Below are 27,718 nucleotides of genomic sequence, written 5' to 3'. Positions count from 1 at the left end.
ATAGTTGACTTTTTTCCATACTTAGCCACAAAGGTAAGAGCTTTGTTACTGATAAATGACTTAATATTAAAGCTGGGACTTACAGTCGGTGAAGTACTCATCCTAGGGTATGAGAAAGGAGTTGTAGATGGGTGAAGAAAAAAAAAATAATTGTATAAAATCAAGTAAAATGGTGTACATAAGGAAGGCAGGGTTATGGGCCCAGCGCGCTTCCGCTGCGCCAAGCTGCTCTCAAAATGGTGTACATACGAAGTAAAGTGTCACAAAATTTTATAATGTATTCCAATAGGGATGCAGAATTTTATTACAGGATTCAAAATGTCTCTACCTAGAAAAATAGCTGCCACTCCTGCTTTAAAGGATTTTCAAAGTAAAAAAATCTACAGTTGAGAACAACAATTATTTAGTGTGTTGGCGCGGTTTCGTATTACTTATTTGCAGTATTGTATTTTTTTTTACTTTCAATATCCACGTTTTCTATTATCAATTTGAGCTTTTCTAGTGATTCTTACATCTACCTTTGTTTGCAGATTCTTGGAATATGTTTTGCCCAAAACCTGAGAGCTGACGTATTCGCACAGAAATCAAGATGGGGGTCATGAAGGAGCGCTGCGCCTGTTTCCCTCTAAAGTTTAGAGGGTATGGAGACAGCTGAGCGCCTGCGCATGTAAAAGAAAATGTCTCCAGTCTTTCCATTTATGTTAAACTTCTTTAGTTCCTTTATGCAAGGTTGTCAGCCAAAACTCAAATCATACTTTTGACATTGTATATTTAGGCACATTTAAATAATAGTTCATACGTAGCTACCTCTTGAATCTGAATCTCGTCTGGAATCTAATCTGTTCTGATGGTTAGCATGAATCAAGCATTCTCAATATTATAACCTTTTCTGTCTCGCCATACGATATTAAGCATGTTGGGATAATTTATGCTCTCTTCTAGGATGATACTACTATCCGGGCCATAAACAATTCATTCGCATTCTATCTATTTTCTTTTAAGTAGTATATGATAAAATGTAACTTTTACCTTCCGATTTTATTGCCCTCTTTTTTTCTCAATTATCTGTTATATAGATGGCATATTACATATCATCAGAGAGGAATATGGTCTTTTTATTGAGAAGAGTCTGGCTGTTTGAAGGAAAGAATACATTTTCTTCTTTTAAATGTCTCTATTTTGTGAATTTACAAATTGCTTAATTGCACCCCAATAAATATATTCAGTGCGCTAGCATCCGTTAGCTTAATAATAATTTTCAAAAATTTAATGCAATGAATTCTGAGTTAAATGGAATTTACTGTAGGCTCAAAAACTTTCGAAATGTACGAACGCAAGTGGAAGGGGTTGAGGGCATGCCCCACAAGAGGCAGTTTTTTAGGGGATCAGTAGAGGAGGGACTTGTCCCGGACACAGAAATTTTAGGGGCGCAAAATTTGAAATAAATAATCTAACGATCATTTTATATTTTTTTTTATTTTATTTTTATCAAAATGAAGTACAGGATTCATTTGGCAGTAAATATCAGTGAATTAACTCCCAAATTTTCATTTTTCCCATGTCTTCATCACCATTCCTAATGAGATAATAAATAATTTTGTAGAGGCTAAAGTCAGAAAAGCCAGATTTAATAAATGGAAAATGTTGGTAAATGAAAATGTTTCTAATAAATTAAAATTTTGTTAAAATTTGTGTGAAAATTTCGGGAGACAATAGGAGGGGGTACTAATCAAGATTTTCTCCTGGGCGCAAGAGAGGCTAAAACCGGCACTATGCCTCTCTGAAACATTGATAATTTCACTGTAGTATCTCATATTTTCTGTCTAGTTGCCTATTTTCTTGCATTATTCGAGGCTGAGTCACTTGAAGTTCGTACCTGTCTGAACGCATGTATCAAAATATCGTAAAAGATTGGCGTATTTTTGCAGTTTAGTCAACTACAATTTTATGAGCGAGTTCTGGACTTCGATGAACTGTAAAAATTAAGTTCTAGACCGTGCTTCGAATCCTACTATACATTCTTCAGTCTAGGTCTTTGATGGTTTTATTAGTGTTTGAAAACATTAATAGTAATTATCCTTTAGACGTTTATAATGTTACTTTCAATTATATATATATATATTTTATAACTTGCTACTTGTGTTATTGCTATACGGATGGATTTTTTTGCCGCGAAATGTACTGAAATTTTCATGATTCTGCCCGAGCTGACAACCCTGTTGAGTGTATCGATGAAGGAGTCATTTCTAGTGTTTTGGTGATGGGAGTTTATGAGATTTGTCATTTCTTTATATTTTGTATGACATTCCTTTTCTGGGATTTCAACGAGCTATTTGTACAGCTACATTTTTACTTGTTTAATTTCTGTCGAATTCTTTTAATTTTTTTCTTGTTCTTATTCCTGCTTTATTAGGTATTCTTCTAAGTCTAGATATAAAATAGTGTTAAGCATAAAGTTGTTTTGTCCTAAATTGCCATGAATAATTAAAAAAGAAAACAAAAAGGGGTAAAAAACCAAGGCCCTAGGACAACAAGGTTCCTGGATCTTCTCTTCAATAGGCGTTTACTTTTTTTTTTTTAGCTCTGAGCCAAATAATACCTCTGCTCGTGAAGATACTCCAGATAATTACTTTCTACTGCAGCTCATCACTCATTCTCCGAGAACAGTATCTTTCTTTATATCCCGAACAACCCTGGTTAATACATCAAACATTGCCATGTTCTACGAAAAACCCAAATACTCTTAGGCTCCTGTAAGCTATTACATATCATCTTTGGATTTGAAATTACAACTCTTTTCTTTTTGCTTTGAAGATTCTAAAGTATTTATATGAAGAGAATCGTGAAATACGTGTTCATTAGAACCTTCAGTTCACACTGAGTAAAACTGAAAGTGAAAACAAGAAGATTATTTTCGAAATCGTTTTTGTTGGTCTTCCACCAATACTAATGACTAACGGGCCTGAATAGAATTAGATTTTACTGAATGATTCTTTGCTTTTTATCTTCTTGGTTTTTCTCATTTGTTTCTTGTAATCTCGTTCGTTTTGTTCTTATCAAATTTTGATTTGTATTTCAAATACTCTTTTTTAATAAGTAACTCTCTTGAAACAATTGATAATATGTTCTAGTTTTTTAATTTGGCATTAAAACTTATAAAAGATTGTTTTTTTTTCAAACAGTAAAAAAGAGTGAACCACACGGGTATTGGAGAGTAAGCTTCGTCTTTTTAAATTTGAAGGGGTTATGTTACCATCATTGCTTTATCGTAACTACCAATTGTTTGTACAAAGATACGATGTTAAAAACAATTTTCATGTAGAGAGGTCAAATAGCAGTGAAATTTCACAAAATAGCTTGTTGAATTACTGTTATCGATCTGTTTTTCTTCGTCTGTGTTTTAAAAGACAAATCTGCTTTCCACTGGTTTTGCACTCAGAATTTTCCTATACATGACTTGAACATTTTGAAATCGCTTTCAAGATTCTGATTGGAGATACACGTTCGTTGAGAGACTTAAGAATCATATACATGAGGTTTTATTTTTCTTTTGGGAACCCCTAAGACTTTCAGGCAACCGCTATGGAATGTATCTGTTTCCGCGAATGTCCCAAAATTAGGGAATATCGACATTCACCGGTGAATGTAAGAAATACCTTCTTTTTTTTTATTTAGTCAGTGTTACCAGTCAACTTTTTCAATATAATGCAAGGTTTAATGATGACAGGTTATGTTAGGTTTGGTTAGCTTAGGTTTTTAACCCATTTCTAATATTTATAACCAAATTTAACCCTACTTTAACTTTCATTATCATAGCTTGCATAAGACTGAAAAAGCTGAAGCACAAAGCTAATTGAATATAAGCAGAGACAAATTAATGTTCTACGAAAACCCAAATACTCTTAGGTTCCTGTAAGCTATTACATATCATCTTTGGATTTGAAATTACAACTCTTTTCTTTTTGCTTTGAGGATTCTAAAGTATTTATATAAAAAAATCGTGAAATATATGTTCATTAGAACCTTCAGTTCATACTGAGTAAAACTGAAAGTAAAAACAAGAAGATTATTTTCGAAATCGTTTTTGTTGGTCTTCCACCAATACTAATGACTAACGGGCCTGAATAGAATAGCTTGCATAAGACTGAAAAAGCTGAAGCACAAAGCTAATTGAATATAAGCAAAGACAAATTAAGACATTCACAGGTGAATGTCAACATTAACCAGATTTCGGGCATTCACGGTAACATATCTTAATTATAAATGCATTCCATCTAATATTTTGCCCAAAGCAAAGCCAAATATAGAACAGTGTTTGATAGCATTCAAAAGGCCTAAAAGTTTGGAATGTTTACAATTATGATAGAATGTTGAATTCCATGAAGGGGAAAATTTTAGATTTTTTATTAATAGTTACCTGCTGTAATTGATAGTTTTCCAAAGTATGTAAAACGGTTACTTCAATATTTTAAGGTGGAAGTGTCATAGTTTACGATTTTCAATGGAGGGATTATAATCGGATTTATTTTACATTCAAAAATATGCATTAATGTTAATAGTTCATTTTATTTCTAAATTTCTGTAAAATCCTGTCGGCTGTTCTTAGCCACAACCCTGTCCCTGCACTTTTCAAGCTTTCGAAGAAAAATCTCAAAGTATTCCCCGGAACTTTATTTTTTACAGAGCTTTATGGTTGGGTTTTTTCAGAGCCGGTTTGCTTTGGCTATATAAAGCTGGTGAATTCACTTTTTACACCGTGTAGGTGCTAGTCGTATCTCAAAAGTATAGCAGATAGAAATAATGGGACTGGGACAATAAGTTTGCCTTTTCGAGATCAGGGCTTTAACTCAAAATCGAATTTCTGCGTTATTAGTAGGTTTTGGCAGAGAACAACCGATATATCGCCATGCCCAAAACAAAAAGTTACATCATAGGAAGTGAGGAAGACCAGGTATGGTTGAGACTAGGGAATGTTCAGAACTTCCAGCTTTAAATTTAACCAAAACATTTGTGCATATTGAGTAGTGAAATGAAGTCGTAATATTCAACCCCATATTATAATTTTCCAAATCTTATTCATTTCTTCAAAGAAGTTTTTGTGAAAGGAAACCCTAATCCCTTATTCTTACTCTCTTGTGAACTTATTTAGAATGTAAGGTAACCGTTTTGTTTCAGGTCCGACGATAACTCGGTAGGGGGCCTCGCAACATCGAACGCATGTACCCCAAATATAACAAAAACAATTAAACCCAGTTTTCTGTTAACTTCTTTATGCCTACCGTTACTGAATCTAAATTGGTAATGCTCAAATGATTTTAGAACTTGTTAGGTTTTTATCTCATATTTTTATCTTATGCACTCTTTTACAAGGTTGGTGATTTACAGTTTTAAGTGATAAATTTCCTATATGTTGTATATTTGCTATAGATTGTGTGTGAATAAAGCTATGACGATCCTTGTTGTATACTTTCAAAAAAGCATGGTTGGTGAGTTTGCATCTTCGCAATTAATCATTGAAAAGGTGACTGGAAAAGTAATAATTTCTTATTTCGACGCAACATTGCAAAAAAAGTTGGATGTAAATACCATCCGAAGCAAGCAGATCGAGTGAAAAATATTGGAAAGTGTGGTAGAGATCGTAAAAACCTAGGCAATCCGGGAAGAGGGACTGAGCCAGAAGGGCCTCTTGTCTCTTTGTAGGTTATGGGTCCTCCAAACCATCAAGGATTGAACCAATCGATCCAGCGCATTAGATTTAAGGAAATGGGTCATAAATAAATTTGACGAAAAGTGACGCAATACTTATTAATTACTACAGGGTTTTGAAGCTCTAAGTTTAATATCTATTCTACGTAGTGGCTTGAACATTCCATAAAAACAGCCTGAACATTACGTAAAAATAGCCTTGACTTCTCAAAACAAAACAAAAATATGCTTAGAGAGAGATTCACTTAAATTGTAGTACTTGGAGAAGCGGTTCATAGGATTTTAATGGATTCCAATTGTATTTTTTCTTTTATGCACTAATAATAAACAAGATGTATTTTTACATAATTATTTGGTAACATTGACAAATGATGGCATAAGGAGATAAAGCTCCTCATAAAAAGGTGACCAAATGGCGCTCATAGGAGATAGTATGATGATGCCAGAACGTCCCTTTAGTTTGAGGATAGGGACACCATGGGCGATGTTCTGTCTTTTAGGATGAAAATTAAAGTTAAAAGTAATGTTGATGTAAGCATGATAAACATGTTTAGCTGGATCAGCTGCTGCATAGGACAATATTTGATATGCTAGGATTTTGTCACATCTATGTAGATGTAGATCAAGCGTCAAGTCTATGTAGAAAGCGATAATATTGCGCTTTCTATGTAGAAAAGCGAAAGCAATATCATGTGATATTGGGGTTGCTCTTAGCGCATTTTTTACTAATAGTCTTTTTCACACTTGGCGTTTTTTCGGGCATTTTCATGCAAAAATATTCATTTACACTAGAATCGGTCATTTATACTTAATGAAAAAAATACCCATTAGCTTTTCTTCTGATGAGTCCCAGCAATTTAGGCCGCTATGGCAATATTTGTCTGGCCCGTAAAACTCAGAAAAAGCGATTCAAAGTAAATAAAATTGAAAAAATAAAACATGAAGAAAGCTACTTACTAATTTTATTGCCCGTTGACAAGCGCACTTTTGAATAATATTTTCTCTTCAAATTTCGCATAATCTCGTTAGAGTTAAATTCTAGCCACATTAAGACATTTTTGACGGATTTTAATGAAAATACCTCGTTTCTTTGACTGAGCTTCAGATTTCACCCCCCCCCCCTTAGTAGAAAAAATTCTTTTAACACCTACCAGCTTAACTTTAAGCTCTAGAAAATGTTAGTTCAAACGATTCACGCCATCATGGCAATACGTGGCTGGCCTGTAAAACACAAAAAAGCAATGATTCAAATAAAATGGAAAAAACAAAACACTAACAAAGCTTATTAAGGATAAAACACAAGCAGAAAAAAACATGAATTAAAGAAAGATAGGGATGCTACAAACCAATTCCAGAAGGACTGTTATTAGAGGTAAGCTTAAACTACATTAAGACATTTTTGAGGACTTTTCATGAAAATTACTCGTTTCTTTGAGTCGAGATAATACATTCCCGATTGACAAGCGCACATCTCAATAGTATTTTCTCATAAAATTCACATAATCTAGTTAGAGATAAATTTAAGCCATGCTTAAGTTATTTTTGAGGGCTTTTAATGAAAATACCTTGTTTCTTTGAGCGTTAGATTTCACCCTCCCTCAGTCAAATTTTTTTTTAACACCTCCCAGCTTAACTTTAAGCTCTAGAAAGCATTAGTCCAAGCAGTTCACGCTGCTGTAACACACTATTACTGATACTTGGACACCCTCCCTGTCATCATTCCTTAGACATTTACCAGATATTTTCTTGTTAAAAATTTTGCAGTAAACCCAATGGTTCATGTTTTCGCAAGCCAACCCTCCGCGATACACTATCTCAATTCTTGCTAACAAAAATAAATTCATATTTCCCTCATGGCGTTCAAAAGCTAGTATCTAAAGTTTTTTGAAGTCCAAAAACATGAATATGTATGTCTATTGCCTGTATATTTGACACGAAAAGCCCCACAGGGCCATGGCCACAAAAAAAAGTGTACAAAAAATTTAAAAGAATCAATTGAACATTTAAGCAAAACAATTAAAAAGCAGAAAAAACCGACGAAAGAACTAGCTAATGTATGTATGTATTTATAACCCATCACACAAAATAAATAAGTGATGGAGTACATTGAAAAAAAAGGAAAAAAAAAGAAGAAAGAAACTACATATCGTAATTACATTCTAAAATACACACAAAAATAATTCCACGTCAAAAAACAACATTTTGCCATTCATGGCCGGTTTGCTTATTGCACATGTGTACATTGTAAACACAACCTTCATCGAACAGAATATTGGTGCTCTAGAACTTCACTTTTGAAATCTCTCTCAACCCTTGGAAGTTCCACAGAAAATACAACAATTTTTCCTTCCAATATTCGAATATCAAGGAATTCTAAGGACCACTCTACTTACTTACTTTCTAATTTTGTATAGTTTACTTACCTTATATATTTTCCAATACGATTTATTCGAACACATTGAGCATGAAAAACTATAAAAATCACGCTAATTACACAGTTATCCTGTTAAAATGACGATTTTGTAATTTTTTATGCTTTATTTTGTCAAGTATATATGCATATATTATACACTTTGCATTAAGGGATGGGGATGACTTTGTCACTGCCATTAGTGTGAATTTGGCATCCTAATCCTACCTCTGTGATTTATCTGGCTTTCTTTTATACTTTTTTTTTTCTACTGCGAGGAATCATTCTCTACAGCCAATTGGCTGTTAAATACATTTTATTTACTTAATGTCATCTAAAACATTTGGAGTGATTATTTACTAGGTAAAGCAAATATAACTAAATAAGTACACACATTCTTAAAGTTTGGTTTAAAAAATAAAACTGATATGCTGTGACAGTCACCCTCCCCCCGATTTCTGAGATATTATTTTTGCTTTTAATGTTGTTGTTTGCTTTTATGTGAAAAACGGCTCATATTTACTAAAAAAAAAGTATAACTTTGATCCATGCAACTGTATTTAACGCGAAAAACGCACTGACTTGACTTGTTTTGTTGGATTTGGAAGAGATGACTGCCCTCTTTGGAATTCGTACTTAGGCCCTGCTCTTCTATTTATCTTCAAACTTCTTCATAGTCTCTGACATTGTTAGCTTCGGATTCAAGGGCGCCAGTGTATTTTTCAAAGAGAGGAGGGTGCTTAGGCTTACACTATAATCGATTAATATAGACCTTAGTAACTAATTATTTTCCACAAAAGTTTTGAGGATTCTGTTTTATATATGTGTGAAAAATGCATCTTTTCACAATTATGTCTTTGCTAATTGTTTTAAATGAATTAGAATAACCTATCAATCGCCAAATTCAAATTAAATTTTACGTACAACGAGAAGTTGTATATTGATAGTTAACTATTTTCTAACCCGTTACGTTAAAGTCTTTCAGTGCTTTAAAAAAGCTTTTCATTTCAATCCAACAGCCCTTGAATTTCAGCAGTTGTTCTTAAAAAATTTGGACAAAGCGTCGAACTTTACCATAGAGAGCAAGGGGCTGAGAAGGCGCAGCCCTCCTCGCAAACGGAATAATTTCTGTTCGTTTTAAGTTCTACTATTGTTTCTTGCTTTCAGTTTAAAAAACCTGTTTTTTTTTTATTTAATTCTGATTGTTTTCCAAATCATCCCCAGGCCTAACCAAGATATGATGTGACCTACCTGTCCCATAAACATTCGATTTATTACTATTAAATTGTATATATTGATAATTGTAAATTGATTGGTAGCCTCTCGCTTTTTCCGGTTTTCTAATTGTGAATTATAATGTTGGATTGTAGTTAAAATATTGCACAAAAATAGAATATTAGAGTATTTCTGAATATTTAGAATATTTAACAAAATTAGAATATTTTTATATTTCTATTACAGAATTTTGAGAGGGCAGAGCGGAATATTATTGCTTATTTTGATACAAATTATGTGCGACTTCTGAAATTCTATGCGGCTGGAGCTATCGTGACCTCTACACTAAGATTATCGTATGTTTAAATAGATGCATTTATATGTTCTAATATATTGAAATTTCAAACTCTGTATATAAACAGGAAAAGAGAAATTCTCTCATTTAAAGCTCTTGGTAGCATTTTCCAACCCCCAGCCCCCCAAGAAATTTCCTGGCGAGGCTCAAGATGCCCTGCCTCGTCTTTTTTTATCTCCGTGCCGCTAGGCATGTGAATTTAATCTTTTGTGCTGCAAAAAAATTGTCACGATGGAAGGGGCATTATTAGACCCCCCCCCCTTCTGAAAACCAATAATAAAGGCACAGGACAAAAATATTCCCTATAATCAAGAGGGGTTGGAATCGACTGCTGCCCCCTCCCCTCCCAAAAACCCATTCTGTATTTATCAGAGGGCCCAATGAGAGTAAGTGTATTTGGGCATTAAAATACACCCTTTGAGGTTTTTAACTCTACCCTCCCACCTACACAATAGCCTACCACCCCTACTTCGTAATAGCTGATTTTTCTCCAGTAAGAAGGGAGGCATCACAACACTGTAGGCCTATCCTTGTTCAGACATAGTCTAAATAAAAGGAAACTAGAGTTTTATTCCTACCCTACCCCTTTCTATATTTATATGAATAATCATGAAGAGCTAGACAATTTGAACATTGAAATTTGCTCTTTCAGGTGTCCCCCACCTCTTGCGCAATGACCAATCACCCCAGCTTCATAATAGCTGCTGTACAATTATTCATCACAAAAAATAATTTCATTTAAAAATCCGAGTGAATCAATGTATTTAAATCAAGAATAAAGTTAACTCTCCATATTAACCATTTATCTTGCACGGACTACGTGACTTTACAGAAACGAATGTGCTACCGCGCGGCAATACTTCCTCTGCAAATGGGAAGCTCATTATATTGTTTTTGGTACTTTTAGATTGATTGGCTATCTCGGAGTTTATAATCGATTGCAACTTGGTCCTCCATGGGGCAAAATCGTAGTTTGATGCAACAAAACTGCAGATAACGCCACTTTCCTGTGGCATTTTGGTCAGTGAAATAGGGCATTAGAAATTTTGATTTCCGTTCGAATGAGTCCTCCTAATCTTCCTAATTCTTCGACCCGATCACCCCAGAGGAAGAAAAAGAGCAAATTAATACAGATGCGTCATCTTTCTTCGGGGAAAAGAAAAATGCAAAAAATCCACACTGTTTCGGATAGGAGCTAGAAAGTTCCACAGTAGGGCTCTCTAATATGCTGAATTTAATGGTGTGATTTTCAATAAGATTACTTGATTTTTGGGGGTATTTTCTTCACTTTCGAAAATCATGCTTTGATTTATAACATTAACTTAATGAATTTTATGTATTTGGAAACAGCATAAACATCCAACTTTTTTATGTATTAGTTGTTACCAAAGCTCTTTTTTAGAGTTTCGGTTACTACTGGATCAAATCGCTCATTACTTATAGTTCGTCACCCTGAACTGTTTAATTTTTACTGACTTCACATTGGCGAAGTGAGTAGACAATTAAAGTGGTTTACATAAAGCCAGTAGATCTATAGACTTTTCTAATCAGCATATCATAGACCATTTAACACAGGCTACTTAAAGTAAGGGGTTATTAAATCCACTTTAAAGCTAAATCTATTCAGGAACTGATCTATGCCACTGATTTTTTTTTTTCCAAAAATTAATTTCTTGTGAAAATTTTCGCTTTACTTCTGCCGCATGCAGCCTAAGTGACTAAGAAAGTGAAATAGACCTTTACTTTAAAAGTTAATTTTTCTGTTCCATCATAAGTAAAATTCGAAATTAAATTACGTAGCACTCAGGGCAAACATACTTCAAGTAAATATTAGCACTTTTATATAATAAATAAAAAAAAAACTAGTTTTTTTAACTGAAAGTAAGGAGCGACATTAAAACTTAAAACGAACAGAAATTACTTCGTATATAAAAGGGACTGCTCCCTCATCAACGCCCCGCTCTTTCCGCTGAAGTTTGACTCTTTCCCTCAACTCTACTTTTTAAAAGAGTAAAAAAAAATGTAGCGTAAAGAGCGGGGCGTTGATGAGGGAGCAGCCCCTTTCATATACGAAGTAATTTCTGTTCGTTTTAAGTTTTAATATCGCTCCTTACTTTCAGTTAAAAAAACTTCAGTTTTTTTTATTTAATTTCTGAACGTTTTTGAATTAATGCAAGTTTGATTTTGGCTCTCCGCACATAAATTATTAAAATGAAATTTGTATATTAATTCTTTTTTTGGCTTAATTTTTAACGAACGTTTTTATTAGTAAAAAATATACGTATCTTAACAATTAACTTACGTAACAAACTTTTGTATTCTTATATTTTTATTATGTATACGAGGGGGTTTTTACCCTCGTTAATACGTCGCTCTTTACACTATATCGTAAGTTTTGTCCTAATTCTTTAAGAATGACCCCTGAATCAGAAAGGACGTAGAATAAATAGTTGAAATTACTAAAAATACGTTAGCATAAAGAGCGAGGTATTTATCTCCTCCTAAATACCTCGCTCTTTATGCTAAAGTATTTTTAGAACTCCTAATATGCGTAATAATCTCTGTTCGTTTTAAGCTTCAATGCTACTCCTTACCTTCAACTGAAAAAAACGTTTTCATGTTTATTTTTTCAATGTTATTTTATAGTAATGCTAGAAAATCCTGCACCCTTTTCATTGAATTTTTCTTCCCCCATGGCATATTCCTTCAAGGAAAGATCCTCCCACATAGCCCCGTCCCCTCAGCCCCACCCCCGAACCAAAAAATCCCCCTGAAAACGTCTGTACACTGTCCAATAACCATTAGTATATGTAAACACTGGTCAAAGATTGTAACTTGCAGCCCATCCCCCAGGGATTGTGGGGGAGTAAGTCATTCCCAAAGACACAGTTATTATGGCTTTCGACTATGCGGAACAAAATGGCTACCTCAAAATTTTGATCCGTTGACTTTGGGAAAAAATGAGCCTGGGAGGGGGCCTAGGTGCCCTCCAATTTTTTCGGTCACTTTAAAAGGGCACTAGAACTTTTCATTTCCGTTAGAATGAGCCCTCTTTCGACATTCTAGGACTGCTTGGTCGATACGATGACCCCTGGAAAAAAAACAAAAAACAAACAAATAAACACGCACACGTGATTTGTCTTCTGGCAAAAAATACGAAATTCCACATTTTTGTAGATAGGAGCTTTTAATTTTTGCTACAGGGTTCTCTGATACGCTGAATGCAATGGTGTGATTTTCGTTAAGATTTTATGACTTTTAGGGGGTGTTTCCCCCTATTTTCCAAAATAAGGCAAATTTTCTCAGGCTCGTAACTTTTGATGACAAAGACTAAATTTGATGAAACTTATATATTTAGAATCAGCATGAAAATTCGATTCTTTTGATGTAACTTTTAGCATCAAAATTCCGTTTTTTAGAGTTTCGTTTACTATTGAGCCGGGTCGCTCCTTACTACAGTTCGTTACCACGAATTGTTTGAAATTCATGTGCCAAGTTTCAATTCACACACTGTCAGATATATTTCATCAGTTGATCGAGTGCTCTTAAAATGTCTGATTTTGTAACATATAGTATAAAGTTTCCAGAAGTGTGGCACGCATTCTCCCTTGGGGTAAGAGAAAACATTGGTGGGGTTTGCGCTTCGTACCAGATTTTGGTGAGGATATGCACTGCACAGTGCTTAGGTTCCATTTGTAAGCATTAAAAAAAGGCTATTGGATGTGGAACCACTTCTTGAATGAAAATTAACAACTAGAGAACGAAATTGTGATAATCTGTCATCTGAGCGCAAGCAATTTCATCCCTCTCGTTGATCAAAAGAAACTCTATTCATAACATAACTTTAACTTATACCTAGGATATTTTCATTTATCTTATAATTTTGTGCATGCGCCAAAAAAGGAAAAAAAACGTTTTGATTGTTATTAAAATACATTTTTTCACGAGGGTACTTAGCTTTACGAAAATTATAAAATTGGTGACCATATGTCGAAAGTTTTGGGAACTATACATGTCAACAGTTATATAAATTGGTATTTGGAGCCAAATATCCATTTTTTAAAGGGACTTTTCCACCCTTTTTTTAGGGGGCAGTTATCACACCTGTTGTAGCAGAATGGTAGTAGCCTACTCATGCTTACTGGTCTTGTACAATCATTAATTCAAAAAAAAGTTTTTCTTATGGAAGCGAAGTTGAGACTTAAAATGGACAAAAATTGTTATTTCGCTGATAATATATCTACAGTTAGAGTGCATCTACAAAGCTCAAATACTAGTGACATTTTCGAATATTTGTAGAATTCTAAGTACTAGTGCTTTGCTAAAAACACAAAGCCGACGCAAAAAACCGGATAATGTCTCATAAGACATAACACCAGGTTTTTGGGCTTCGGCTTTGTGTTTTTAGTAAAGCACTAGCTTTTGAAATTCTATAAATGTTTGAAAATATCATTAGTCAGACCATCTGAGGTATTTTTCTCGATATGGTCGACGATCTGCGAAGCATTATTTTGATTTGCTTTAAGTTTTCAACTCTGCTCTTTACTTCCGTAAGAAAAACTTTAATTTTTAGTTTAACTGATTTTTATTGCTTTTAAATTTACATAATAACCTTTACCAAACGGTCTTTTTCTAACTTAAGCGATGAAATTAAAGATGTCAACATGAGTTTTTGTCAAATTACGGCAATAAATATAGTTTTTACGTTTTACCCCTTTAAATTTTATTCAAAGCCTTTGTCATATGGGTAAAGAGTCTGAGGGGTGTGAAATGAAAATGAACAAATGACAGCTTTTTTCGTTAGGTAGCTTATTTCAAAAAGCTGGGCGGGGGAGTATACAAAAAGAGAGATTTTGAACCTCCAATTTAAAGGTTTTGCCCATGGAGATTATAATGGTCTACCCTTGTTATGCTTTTCAGTCTTTCCCCTTCATAAATGACATACAAGTGTGCCATTTCTAATGCCATATGGGGCTTTAAAAAGTAATCAATAAGACTAATTTATGAGAGGGTGGCTTGCGTTTACCAAACATCCCCCCAGAAAATTAACCTCCACCGGAAAATACCCCCACGGAAAATACCCCTCTGTACAATAACTGCCGCAGAAAATAACCCCCCAACCAAAAATACCCCTGCCCCTCTGCGGAAAACACCCCCCCAGAGAAAACACCCCCAGGAAATACCCCTCCCCCTTGTGGAAAATACCCTACATGGAAAACCCTTCACTGGGAAATAGCCCCCTCCCCCGCCTCAGCTGGTTGGTCGCCAATAACTTTCGACTTATAAAAAAAAACGGCTTGAACTCTCAATGTCTGATCTAATGAGTGCCCTCTAAAGTTTCTGCAACCATGAGGTGGAGGTTTGGATGGTGAAGGGGCAGTCCCCCCTATACAAAATAAATTCTGCTCATTTTGGGGTTTAATGTTACTTTTTAATTTCATAATAACAGCATAGACCAGAAGTATTCCCAGAAATTATAAGGGAGTAGAAATCAATTTCACATTTTTGATACGTTTTTGAAGTGCTTTTGTATCCCCCCCATATTTTGGCATCAAAATGCACCCTTTTTTTGTACAATATACTTTACATTCTTTGACAAAGGGTGTACATTTTTGCATTTAGTAACCCGGTCTCTAGATCCGTCACTCAGTTTATTGACCGAATTATTTTATACCTAAGTCTCATTCGATTCATGGCAAACGGAAACGGGTTATTATGAAGGTCTGTGGAAACCTTGACCCAATCCTACAAGCGCAATTGTTTTGATTTTATAGCGGTATTCTGAAACAACTGTTGGGTTTGCCTCCCGTTTTACAAGAATCAGGATCTGTTAATACTACATTCTTACGTTAATTCTTTCGTACAATGAACTTGACCCCGCTTTTTTTTAGAGAGGATATTACTTTTAAAGGTATTGAGGCCTTCCAAATCAAAACACACTATATACACAAAATATTATATGTGCAGGAGCGTATTTTCCTATGGGGCAGGGGGAGGTGGACAACTGCCCCTCCAGACCCCAGTTTGCCCACTTAGCTGAAAAATACCATCTTCGAAGATCTTGTCAAAACTAAGTGTAAAATTCTAGTTAATTGACTTCTTGCTATCTTTGAAAGGGTTTAGGTTAGAAAAGTGAAACTTTCAGGAATGGGTCTACAGGCTAAAGTATGTCCTGGGAAGGTATTTTGAAGCAACTACCTCCACTCTTCTCCGTCTAGAGGGCCTTGAAATTTGCCTACATGACAGGTTGAAATTGAAATTTCAAAAAATTGAAAACCTATTGAAATTTTGACAAAACGAAATTTTACCTTAATTTTCAGTTACTAGTTGATTTTTCTCTGCCTTTAGTTCTGAAAAATGCAATTCCTGTTATTTGAGTAGAATTCTGAGCCATATCAATGTTTTTTTTTTCTTCAAAATTTAGGGAAACATTTGCGTATCTTTAAAACCTTATAAATTGGGATTGAGCAAAGTTAAGAAGCTGAAAACAACTTTGTTGTACTTCAATTAAGCTGAAGATCTATTTTGCAAGGTTTCATTTTTATAACACATATATTTCCAAAGGTCATCAAAGGTCAGGGCCATCTAGAGGGAGAAGGAGTGGAGGTACTTGCTTCGAAATACCTTCCCGGGACATACTTTAGTCTGTAGATTCATCCCTGAAAGTTTCATTTTCCTAACCTAAACCCTTTCTGAGATAGCAAGAAGTCAATTAACTAGAATTTTACCAAACTAAGAAAGTCCTACATAATTCAAGCATCCAAAGAAACAAATAAGCTTTCTTTAGTATACTTTTGCTTTTATGGTACTATATGGCTTATTTTAAGTTTCCAGTTGGTCCTTTTCATATAATTTGGAAAAATTGGCTCTAAATTTCTCCCCCCCCCCCGGCATTTTAACGATTAGGCCCCTGATATGCAAGGAACTTAAAAAAGTTTGCTTTTCAATCAAACAGTTCGTGGTAAAAAACTGTAAGTAATGAGCGGCTCGGCTCAATAGTAACCGAAACTCTAAAAAATGGAGTTTTAATATCAATAATCAAGATACATCAAATGAATCAGATTATTTTGTTGATTCCAAATATATAAGATTCATCAAGTTTAGTGTTACCATAAAAAGTTACGAACCTGAAAGAATTTGCCTGATTTTTAAAATAAGAGGAAACTCCTAGTATCCAAGGAATCCCAATGAAAATCACGCCATCATATTCAACGTGCCAGAGAACTCGGATGCGTGTTTATTTGTTTTTTTCCCAGGGATGATCGTATGGAAATAGTGGTCCAAGAAGATCGGGAGAGGTTGCATTCAAACGGAAATTACAAACTCTAGCGCCCTTTTTAAGTGACCAAAAAGATTGGAGGGCAACTGGTCCCCCTCCCACGCCCATTTCTTTCCCAAAGTTATCTGATCAAAATTTTGAGATAGCCATTTTGTTCAGTATAGTAGAAAAATAAAATAACTTACTACCCACAGTCCATGGGAAGAGGCCTGTAAGTTAGGAAATTCGCCCATTGTCTACGTATCGTATTGTTATTAGGAAGTATACAGCCATTTTTTGAGGGGGTGGCGGCGGATTGTTCTTGAGGTCGATTTATATTGGTAGGATCATCATTAGAGAGGCAAATTTTCCAAGGGAAATGTTACACTGGGAAAATTTGACAGAATTTCTATACGAAATTGTTTTAATTGTCCTACATTCTTTTTCCCAAATTTTTCATGTGGATATGTTCCCATGAAATTATCTGGGGCTATTTTCCATGTGTTTTGATTTCCGCGAAAGTTTCCACGGAAGAGGGCATTTCTGGAGTGATCGAGAAACCGATTAGAGATTAAAGTCTTGTTCAGATGGAAGAATTTTTCAGGCTGAATCGTTCGCAAGCAATTTTACAGGGGGGTTGATTCTAAGTAAGCATAAAATTGTCTGGAGGGAACTTGACCGGGGAGGAGGTGCATTTTACGTTGGATGAAATTTCCACAGGGAGTTTTTCCTGAGGGAGAGGGGTATATTTCATAGAGGGTGAGTCAGATTTACCGGCATTATTTGAGAAACGTACATAAATTATTCTATATATGAAGGGTTGCCTCCTCCTCCGCAATACCTTACTCTTTACGCTAAAGTGTGACTGTTTGTCCCAATTGTTTTTACAGTGGCCACTGAAATACGAGGGCCATTTAATTAGATAGGAAACTTTTTTAAAATTGCTAACAGCTTTAGTGTTAAGAGCAAGGTATTGAGGAAGGGGGAACCCTCCATATACGGAATAAACATACCGAAATTAATATAAAAAGTTTGTTTTAGTTTTTCATATACGTTGAGCTAAATTCGAACCTGCATTAGTTGAAATATGTTCAGAGATTAAATAAAAAACAAGTTTTTTTTAATGAAGGTAATGAGCGATATCTAAAGCTTAAAACTGACAGATATTATTCCGTATAATGAAAGGGGCTGTCACCTCCTCAACGCATCGCTCTTTACGCTAAAGTTTAACTCTTTGTCACGACTCTACTTTTTAAAACAATAAATAATTTAGCGTAAAGATTAAGGCGTCGAGGTGGGTTTTACAAGATGACGTATCTGCAATTTGCCGAGAACAGATGAGGGTAAAAACCTGAGGGCATGAAGTTTAAACTTTCAGGGCATGTTGAAGAAACATTGAAAAAAGGCTGGAGTTCCGTATCCTTCTGAAAAAAGAGAAACACGGCAGCTTTAATGGTTTGTGACATCAGATTGTGTTTCACCCAATAATATTCCCCTATATTTTTAGAATACTGAAAAACTTGAGTTCAGTGGTTCAGTTGCACGATGGTTCAATTGTACGTTGGCTCAGTTTCACGATGGTTCAGTTACACGGCTGTTTAGTTGCACGGGAGTTCATTTAAATGGGGTTCAGTCGCCAGGTGGTTTAGTTACAAGAGGTTTCAGTGGCAAAAGAGTTCAGTTATACAAGGGTTGAGTTGCACGGTGGTTCAGTTACTCGGTGGTTCAGTTGCTTGTGGTTAAGTTAAACGGTGGTTCAATTACACGCAGACACCCTCGTATTATTGCGTTTTGTGGTAACGGGAAGGTAAACTCAGATCCAAGATCCAGAATTGAACGATCTGGACGATAAATGTGCATAGCTGTATTGTTAGGCCATTAAAAATAAATAATAGAAATTCTCAGTTTCGAAGTCAGCTTATGCAGTATAATTTCACGAACATTTATGATAGATAAGGAAATTATGCTTCGGTTTTGAAAACCTTGAAAATCTTCTATGGAAAAAATAGTTAATTCTAGAATACCAAGAAATTGAAGCAAAGGTTGAGAAATAGTGCCTGAAAAGGGCATAGGAGAAAGAATTACAGAAAAAATTATAGAGAATAACTTGGTCTTAGGGGAAGGGGTTGATTTTATAGACAGATTTGAAATAGATTTCGATAGATTGACTATTCCAAGGTTTTTATCACTGACATATTGTCCCTATTTGGCGCTTCGTTGCGGCGCGATATCTTCCTTGACTGAGATTAGGGCACTAGAACTTTAAATTTCGTGACATGAGCCCGTCAAAATTACCTATGACACCTCGTTTGGTGCGGTTACCCATGAGAAAGAGCTTGTAATTCAGCAAGCCAATCGTAAAAAAAAGCACATAAGTGTTAACTGCTAACGTATATATTTAGATATAATTTCAAGTAATGCCCATCTGAAAAAAAAAATACAGGTAAGCTTTGGTTTATAGGTTTGGTTCTCAAACATTGTAAAAAAATTATTGATATAAGTTTGAAAACAATAAACCTAACTTGGATACATTTTTGAACACAATTTTAAAGTAAGAGAACATTTGCCTTGTTATTTTTTAAACAATTTAGCACGAACATTTACGAATAGAAAACTTGATACTTCTCAATGAGATTCTTCAGCTTTAATATTCAAGATGAGCTTTTTAAAATCTGGACCAAATGATAACAGGTAGAGCCTTAAATGTGGAGTTGTATTAAGTTTATTTCTATGCTTGTTCTCGATGAATGCATAGGATGAAAATGCCATGTCTACAGTAGTAGTGGGGTTTCAGTTACTACGAGGCCCATAGCCACTACTTTTTTCTTCTTTGGTAGTTTTTACGTCAGAGTCATTTCTGAAAGACGTTTCACTACCCGCTCAAGGTTTCCCAATATTGCAAGTGGCCAGATAGGGGGTGCACCCGAATTAGTACTACTAGCCCCTTAAAGTTTCTAACAGGTGGTATTATACAGTAGATTGGGTTTTCTAAGGAAATTTAAAGTCCCTTTATTGTGTCTCCATGGATAAAAGTTCCTAATGCAATACTAGCAATCAATATAATGATTATCATTGCACAATCTGAGGTGAGTAAGGTGGAATTTTAGTTGTATTTTTAAAGCAATAGAAAAGAAAAGTTCAGAGCGATAATACTGTAAATATTGTTTTTCACCAAGTTCTATTAGAGAAACATATTTTACTATTGAAAATGAAGGGTTTTACACAATTGAATGTTGATAGTGTGGGTGGCAATTATACGAAGAGAAGAGTCCCCAACGTTGCATTAGAAATTGTAAGAGGCTGTCGGCTAGCCCTAGAGTGGAATGAGATGATTGCAAGATATGCGACATCATTTAGCATATTCAAGTTTGAGGAACAGTTATGTTTTGCTACAAAAGTTAATATAATGCACATATATAGACTACAAGTGACAACTGCACTATTGCAGGTGAATATGACAAAAAGTATAGATTATGCAATCCATGTAAACTAAACAGAGGATATGTAGTTCAAATTAAGGATTTTAATTCCTGTATTGAAGAAGTTAGCGACTCTTGCACTAGTGGGCAACTGTCAATGTCATAAATATGATCAGCAGGAAAGGACCTATCCTGGTATGATTGAAAAAACCTAGAAAGGTATCGTCATAGTTTTAAATTGTTTTGGGAGGAAAATACTGTTCTACATTTCAATTGTTGTAATAACAAGAGAATGCGGTTTCTACTTCATCTTTGTGAAGATAATGAGTATTATGATTATAAGCCTGCTGGCTTTTTATTTGGGCTTTATGGAGAGCAATTTTTCATTTGAGAATTTTGTATGTCATATTACTTTGAACAAGCAAATGGAAACTTGTGAATTTTACAATATGAATGGTAAAAGTATTATTGGCTTCAGAAAGCGACACAATAACAGTAAAGCTACATTTTTAATTTTTATTTTCACTATTTAATTTTTTAAAGTAAAGTTACATTTTATATTTTCAGTTAAATTAAATTTAAAAGAAACTTAAAATTTATTGTAGGAAATGTGATCCTGACTTTTCACCAGAAGGTCAATACAACGTAAGCCAAAATGATCTACTACCAGTAGTTGTTGACGATGATGATGAACATCTATGTATAGAAAAAGAAATCGAAAGAATAATCTTTTCAAAAAAACGAAAAACGACTCTTTAGAACATTAATTTTATTAATATACAAATTTACAAATATTAGTAGAAAACCTAATTTAGGGCCCTAGAATCAGTAATTTGCCGATAGGAAAATGTGTCTACCACTATGAACTCACTCAGATAAAGGCTGTCCTCATAAATACTGAAAAATTCATTGTAAGCACAGTCTTGACATCGGATTACAAATAGAATAGTGCATGAAAGCAACAGCTTTTGGTCGACAAATCTTACTCTTTCTTCTGGTACTGAATAATAGATTTTTGCTTTGCTTTCAACAAAAGTCTTGATATGGGGGTGTAGTATACATACTGTAGGCCAAGAGGATCAAAAACACTACACATTTCGTTGTTTGAAAGATACAAATCCGTTGACCCGTGTTAATGTTTGGTGAACTACTCTTAACAATGATAGTGGTATTGCTAACACTTTGAATTTTTCGAGGAAATCTGAGGGTTCAAAGTAGGAATTGTATTTGGACAAGTGTGGATGTAAGTTAAATTCAGGGATTATTTGATTTGTATCCATGGTGCCAAGTTTAGTAGAGCACTGGTGTTAGAGGGGGGATTTCCCAGTATGTTTCATACTGGTTTAGTGAGATTAGTGTAATGCTTTCCGTTAATGGTTCAGAAAAGGCTTATCCTAAACGTACAGCGCCCGTTCGGACAATAATCATATTTTGAATGACAGGCAAATCCTTTACAATAATACCATGAGTTTTTGACAATACTGAATTGGTTATTCCATTTTCCAAGAGCTGTTAATCTCGATCTAAGGATTGCGTTGTCAACTCGTGCGGAGTTCTATAGGATTTACGAAAGGATAGATTGTAGAATGGGACTTTATTAACTTTGCACAAAGGAGAGGAAAATCCAAATGATTCAAATTTGTGTACAGAGCTTGTCCATGATCCTGTGGCACCGGCACTTTTCACAAATGCCACAACAAGTCTTGGAAGAATTTCGCCATAGATAAATGAAGAGACGGTGTAGGTGCATGAACCTGTGTTAATGTATGAGGAACGAGCAGTTTGATATTATTACCATTGGCTATCAATTTTTCAACTATCAAAGCAACAGAACCCATAACCTATTTTCTTCGTGCATGAAGCTTTGCCAAGGTTAGAGAGATTGTTGGATAGGGTACCTAAGCAAATACCCTTCGCAAATGAAATTGAACGGTGCAAGTGTTAATTTTATGTCCACCTCAAAATTTGGTGGTAACCACTGAGATATGTTAAATATTTCATGATCTATTTTCCCAACTAAATGCAATTCGTTAGTTTTCGCCTCTTTATGCACTCGTAATCTCCGCGTCATTGTATATCCATATCCATTGGCTGAGCCTCTAAATTTTTTATGTGATTTTGGAGTCATTAACAGGAACTGTATGTACCTCTTACGGTTTGATAGATTATACCTAGTTTTTCCCAATGTTCCATTTATGTAGACACTGATTTGCCTAAGCAAATTGTGCAACGGACAATTTTCATAGGATAAATCGTTCGGCAAGAGTTGAAATTGCATTGGTAGATTCCATGACTGCCACACGCACGCAAATTTACGAAACAGTCTTCATCGGAAAAAAATTGAAATAAAGGTTTTCAGTAAGCGGTTGTTCCAGGTAGAATTGTTAACAGTAACCAAGTTTTACGCTCACATGGACATTTTCAGCATTAAAAAGATTTAAATACAAAAATATATAAAGATCGATTGGCTGGATAACGGGTAGACAGGCAGGTATATTGCAAGCTTTGTATGTAGGACTTATCGACAGTAGTTTAAGCTAGGAAAATGTCTGTAAAGACCAAATGATAAAAGATTTTAAAGCTACATTTGACAAACAGAAAGAAAAACTTTCAGTCAATGGAAACAGAACACGCAAGGCTTGGATGCAGTACCTCCATAAGGTTGGCATGCTTCAGTGGTCCCTAGGGGTAGAGAGACTTGGTCTGTGGGAGGAAAGTCTGCACATAGTAAAAAGCTTGCATTCCTATCTCACAACAGCATGTCATAGCCAGTACGTAAAGACTCTGAGAACCAACCATCAAAAATGGACAAGCTATCCTTTTGTCACCCGGAAATTTACAGGTCTTTTTGTGACGATGCCCTTCATACGATAAAGTACACTTAAAGGCAGTGGGCTGGATTGTCAGCTGATCTGGTTACACAAATAACCTTCATGAAAGCCAAGAGAGCTGGCTGCTCTTATTCACCTATCTTCTTCATGGTAATGTCCCCACCAAGCGATTCCCCGAAATAATTTTCGATCTGCTAAGTTCAGAGTGCTCCGACATGAAACTGACTATTAACCCTGCTAAGTCAAAAATACTTAAACTGAGCCCGCTAAAAGGAGACTTTGCTCCCCCCTATAGTTTCTTTCCCTGTTGTGCATGAGGTGCAAATTCTTGGTGTTATTTTCTCCCATGATTGCACCTTTACTATCCATATTGATAGTGTGACACGTAAAGCTAACGTATCTCTACAAACCCTTTCAAAAACGCATCAATTTGGGTGAATAACCCACAGTCTTATTCGGGTATACTTGTTCCACGTACGCCCCTTATTTGAATACGCTTGTCTTGTCTGAGGCCAATCAGTATTAATACTATCTCTCTAATGCAGGAACTAGAGTCAGTCCAAAAACGGGCAACCAGGGTCAAGCCTTGGATTTTTTCTTTTTTATATATAATTCAGTTTAATCTAATAGCGTTTTACATTTACATAATTTCCAGATAGATTTCGCTCTTATAATATTCTTGAAATATTTTTCCCTGTTAATCTAGAATTAAACTTGCCTATTGAAGGTAATTTGGTATCATTTATTTATTCATAACTATCAATATATTCATAGGGATAAATACCTTTGTTTATTATTTCTTTGCATTATTCAGTGTTTTGAAATACATCACAGGTATACTTAAAATTAATTCTTAATAATTGCAATTTACTTTATATTCACGTTTTGCTAAATTTTCAGAACGCTGATGTAACGATGAAGCCATAATACGGGGTGAATCTATGAAAAAACGCATTTAGAATTGGGTTTCATTAACAGTTATTGTTTTATAAAACGATATAAAACTCTCCGCTGAATCAAAAATACCGTTATCAGGTACTAATTCTCTAAGAAATAAATGAGAGTCATATTTTGAGAGATTATGCATTACAATAGGGATATGTTTAGGAATTGTAAGGTTTTCACTACATTCTAAAGGAGTAAATCCGTGTATATTACCAGTCATATGATCGTAATTTAAATAACAATTATTATCTACTATTTCGTTTTCACAAATATGACAGCTTTTAATAGTTGTATTATTCCGTTTTTCTTTTACTTGTTCTTGTGTATAACCATGATCTCTCTGTTTATTTTCATATCCATTGGCTATTTCTGTACAAACTTCTATTATGGCAGTTACAAAATTTCCACTAGCATCTTCACCAAAGTATTCGTAATATTTATTTTGTGATGAATCAAAAGAACAACATACTTGGAATCCATAAGGAAATGGCTTTTGCTCTGCTACTTTAACTGTCCTTTTACATTTCTTTTGAGTAAATTATTCATTAAATGATTATAAATCAGCTATTATGCAACAGAGTACTTTCATTTGTTTAGCTGTACTTTTAAAGTCAATTTTAGATCCTGGCTTTGGCATAATGATGTCGGGAGCTTCATAATTTTCTTTTAATTAAGTTTTTCATGTTTTTCTTGTTCCTTTAGGCATCTCCCACAAAATGTTAATAGACGAATTTTATACCCATATTTAGTTATTTGAGATGCAAGTAATCTGCTTAAATTTTAAATTAAACAAAATGATTCTCAAAATTGAGTAAATTAATAATATGTGTGATTGTTTTTCCATTGATGTTGGTTTTAGAAATATGAACTCCAACCTCTTTATTTTCACTTATTTTAAATAAGCAAATTTGTTATGTTATATTTCTTTTCAAATTTGTAAATATCTTGAATATCCCTAGGAAAATTTAGTAATGCCTTTAAAGCTGAGTTCGTTTTCGTAGGGTTTGTATTTTGATAGTTTTCAACATATATATTATTCGCTGGTTGAAGATAAGCGAGTATTGATCACAGAAAACATTTACTATCATTACTTTTTATATTAATGCACGCTTTTTTTTACAAATTCATGTAGTTTTATATAAATACCTCCCACATAATTTGGTAATATTGTCATTCTATAATCTATTTCCCCGACTCTTTCAAATTGCAAGCCTGATCTTGGTTTATCCTCTATGACTAGCGTATGTTCATTCCTCCGATTACTATTTAGTTGACTTTGTTCGATGGCACTATCCTTAATAAAAATTCAGCAATATCCATGATAATGAAAAGGTTTAAACTTTCCATTATCTTTCTGAGAATAAAATATTACAGGTGTTGTAAATTGAACGTTGTAACTATCTCTATCATTCATTACATTTTTAAAATAACTAACAACATAGTCAAAAAGTGGTGCAAAATCAGCTCCATTTGCATTCATTGAAATATTAACTGTTAGACAATTTTCTGTAATCCATTGAGTATTCGGATTATTATTGTATTCTCCTTCTTTAAACATATACTCTGAGATATCTGAAGTTTCTTTTGTTGTTTTTCATCTATAAATAAATTAAATGACAATATTCTGATCTTTTTTAACACTCTCTTTACCAGTTAACCTCGAGCAAATATCAATTTCTATCAACATCTTATATATTGATTTTATTTGTTTTTTAAAATAACTTTTTGCTTTATACTTTATTTCATTATAATTTCCAGTACTTTAAATCTGTTTTGATTTTAAGTTTTTTTTATGTTCAGTAATATCTTTATTTTGTACACTATTAAATTGAAGTTTTAAATCTGAAATAGTTTTATTCTTTTCATTTTTCATTTTCTAATTTTACTTTTTGTCTTTTTGATACTGCTTTTTGTCTTTTTCTTTTTACATTTCGTAACCACTGAATATTGTGATCACAAATTGACACTTTTTCATTAGGATAATCATTGATCGTAATAAATATTTTAAGTTTTTTCCAGTAGTCTTTAAATTATGTCTTTGGAAAATGAGCGCAATATATTTATTGTATAATGCAGCAGTTGATTTTTTATCTTGACTAATTTGGATTTTTGTTATAAACAACTTTTGATCACTTCTGCTATGTCATTCATTTATTAGAAACTAGTTTTACTAAAATAAATTCCAAATATAAAAAAGTAGGCGAGCCTGAGGAATTTTATTACTTGCTATTTACTATTCCTGAGACTTTTTTGAAAACGTAGAAATCTGTTAGTGTTTATTGATATGTTTAATAATTTAAAATTGTTTAACAATTTAAACCTGTAATGAATGGAGGTTTAATGTATTCGATGTAAAAAGGTTACTGCAACCAATTCTTTAACTCGAACAGTTTAAAAAGAAATAAAGCGGTGATGATTGAATGCATTTGTATATTTTGTGGTTGCAAAAACAAATTACTTCCAGAAAAGGAAGTAATGAGCAAAACCCTGCACAAAAATAAGTGGTATTTTTACTGGCAAAAATAATACAAAATTTTACAACTCTATTATTCAAACTTTTCAGGGATAGGTGATTTACATAGAAGATTGAAAAAACATGGTTTTACTGTGTTAAAAACTAAAATAAAAAAGGATTGGAAAATCAATATAGTTATTCTTTACACTATACAGCTCATGATACATTCGAAAGAAGACACGTTTACATTCATGATGCTGATGACCAATGGCAAGCAGATTTGGTTGATATGCAGCAGTACAAATGTGAAACTAATAATTTTAATTATATTCTTACAGTGATCGATTGTTTTAGTAAATATGCTTGGTATTTTACTTTAAATTATAAAAAGAGTATGGAAATTATTAGTGCTTGTACGAATTTATTTAAAAATAGAAACCTTAGAAAATTCCAAACAGATAAAGGTAAAGAACTTGCTATGAAAGAAGTTCAAATGTCTTTTAAGAGTCATGAAATTCATTGGTTCTCATTTGAAAGTGAATTGAAAGCTCGAATAGTTGAAGGGCTTACTAGAACTATCAAGGAGGATTTATAGAAATATTTGACTCATAACCACAAAAAACGTTGGATAGATGCATTACCCTCTTTTCTTGACAATTATAACAATTCTTATCATTGATCCATCAAAATGAAACCAGGAGTAGTGAGTAAAAAAAAGAAAATGAAAACATGGTGTACACTAATTTATTTCTTGATGTTGAAGTTAAAAACCATCAATAAACTATTTCAATGTTGGTGATTTGGTTAGAATTAATAAAAGTATGGGTGCTTTTGATAAAGGTTACCTACCAAATTACACAACCGAAGTGTTTCAAATAGCTGCAGTGAAACATACAACCCCTAACACGTATGTACTGTCGAATAAAACTGGTGAAATCATTATTGGTGGTTCTTAAAAAAAAAAACTCTCGAAGCTATTCAACAAAAACTTTCTTTGTATAAATGGATCCTATAAAGTTGAATAGACTATTAGCGAGTATAGTGAAAAGTAGATAAATGCAAAGAAATATTTCAATAACGTTCCTTAGAGCAAGCTGGATTTCGTGATCATGCTGAAAAGTCGA

At 34.0% G+C, this 27,718-nt stretch overlaps 1 protein-coding gene across 3 annotated transcripts in view; it reads left to right on the top strand.

Annotated features, from left to right (window-relative positions):
* The window catches only part of LOC136036296 (tetraspanin-5-like), a 53,553-nt gene extending 48,098 nt beyond the window's left edge, over window positions 1-5,455 (top strand). For all 3 annotated transcript variants that reach the window (XM_065718445.1, XM_065718444.1, XM_065718446.1), the window contains one exon: window positions 531-5,455. In XM_065718445.1, coding sequence (XP_065574517.1) covers window positions 531-602 — 72 coding nt within the window. In that variant the 3' untranslated portion in view covers window positions 603-5,455. The remainder of the gene's footprint in view (window positions 1-530) is intronic.
* The last annotated feature ends 22,263 nt before the right edge of the window (window positions 5,456-27,718 follow it).

The sequence above is a fragment of the Artemia franciscana genome, chromosome 15 (assembly GCF_032884065.1).
Source record: "Artemia franciscana chromosome 15, ASM3288406v1, whole genome shotgun sequence".
Lineage (NCBI taxonomy): Eukaryota > Metazoa > Arthropoda > Branchiopoda > Anostraca > Artemiidae > Artemia > Artemia franciscana.
This window is presented reverse-complemented; position numbering and strand designations above follow the sequence as displayed.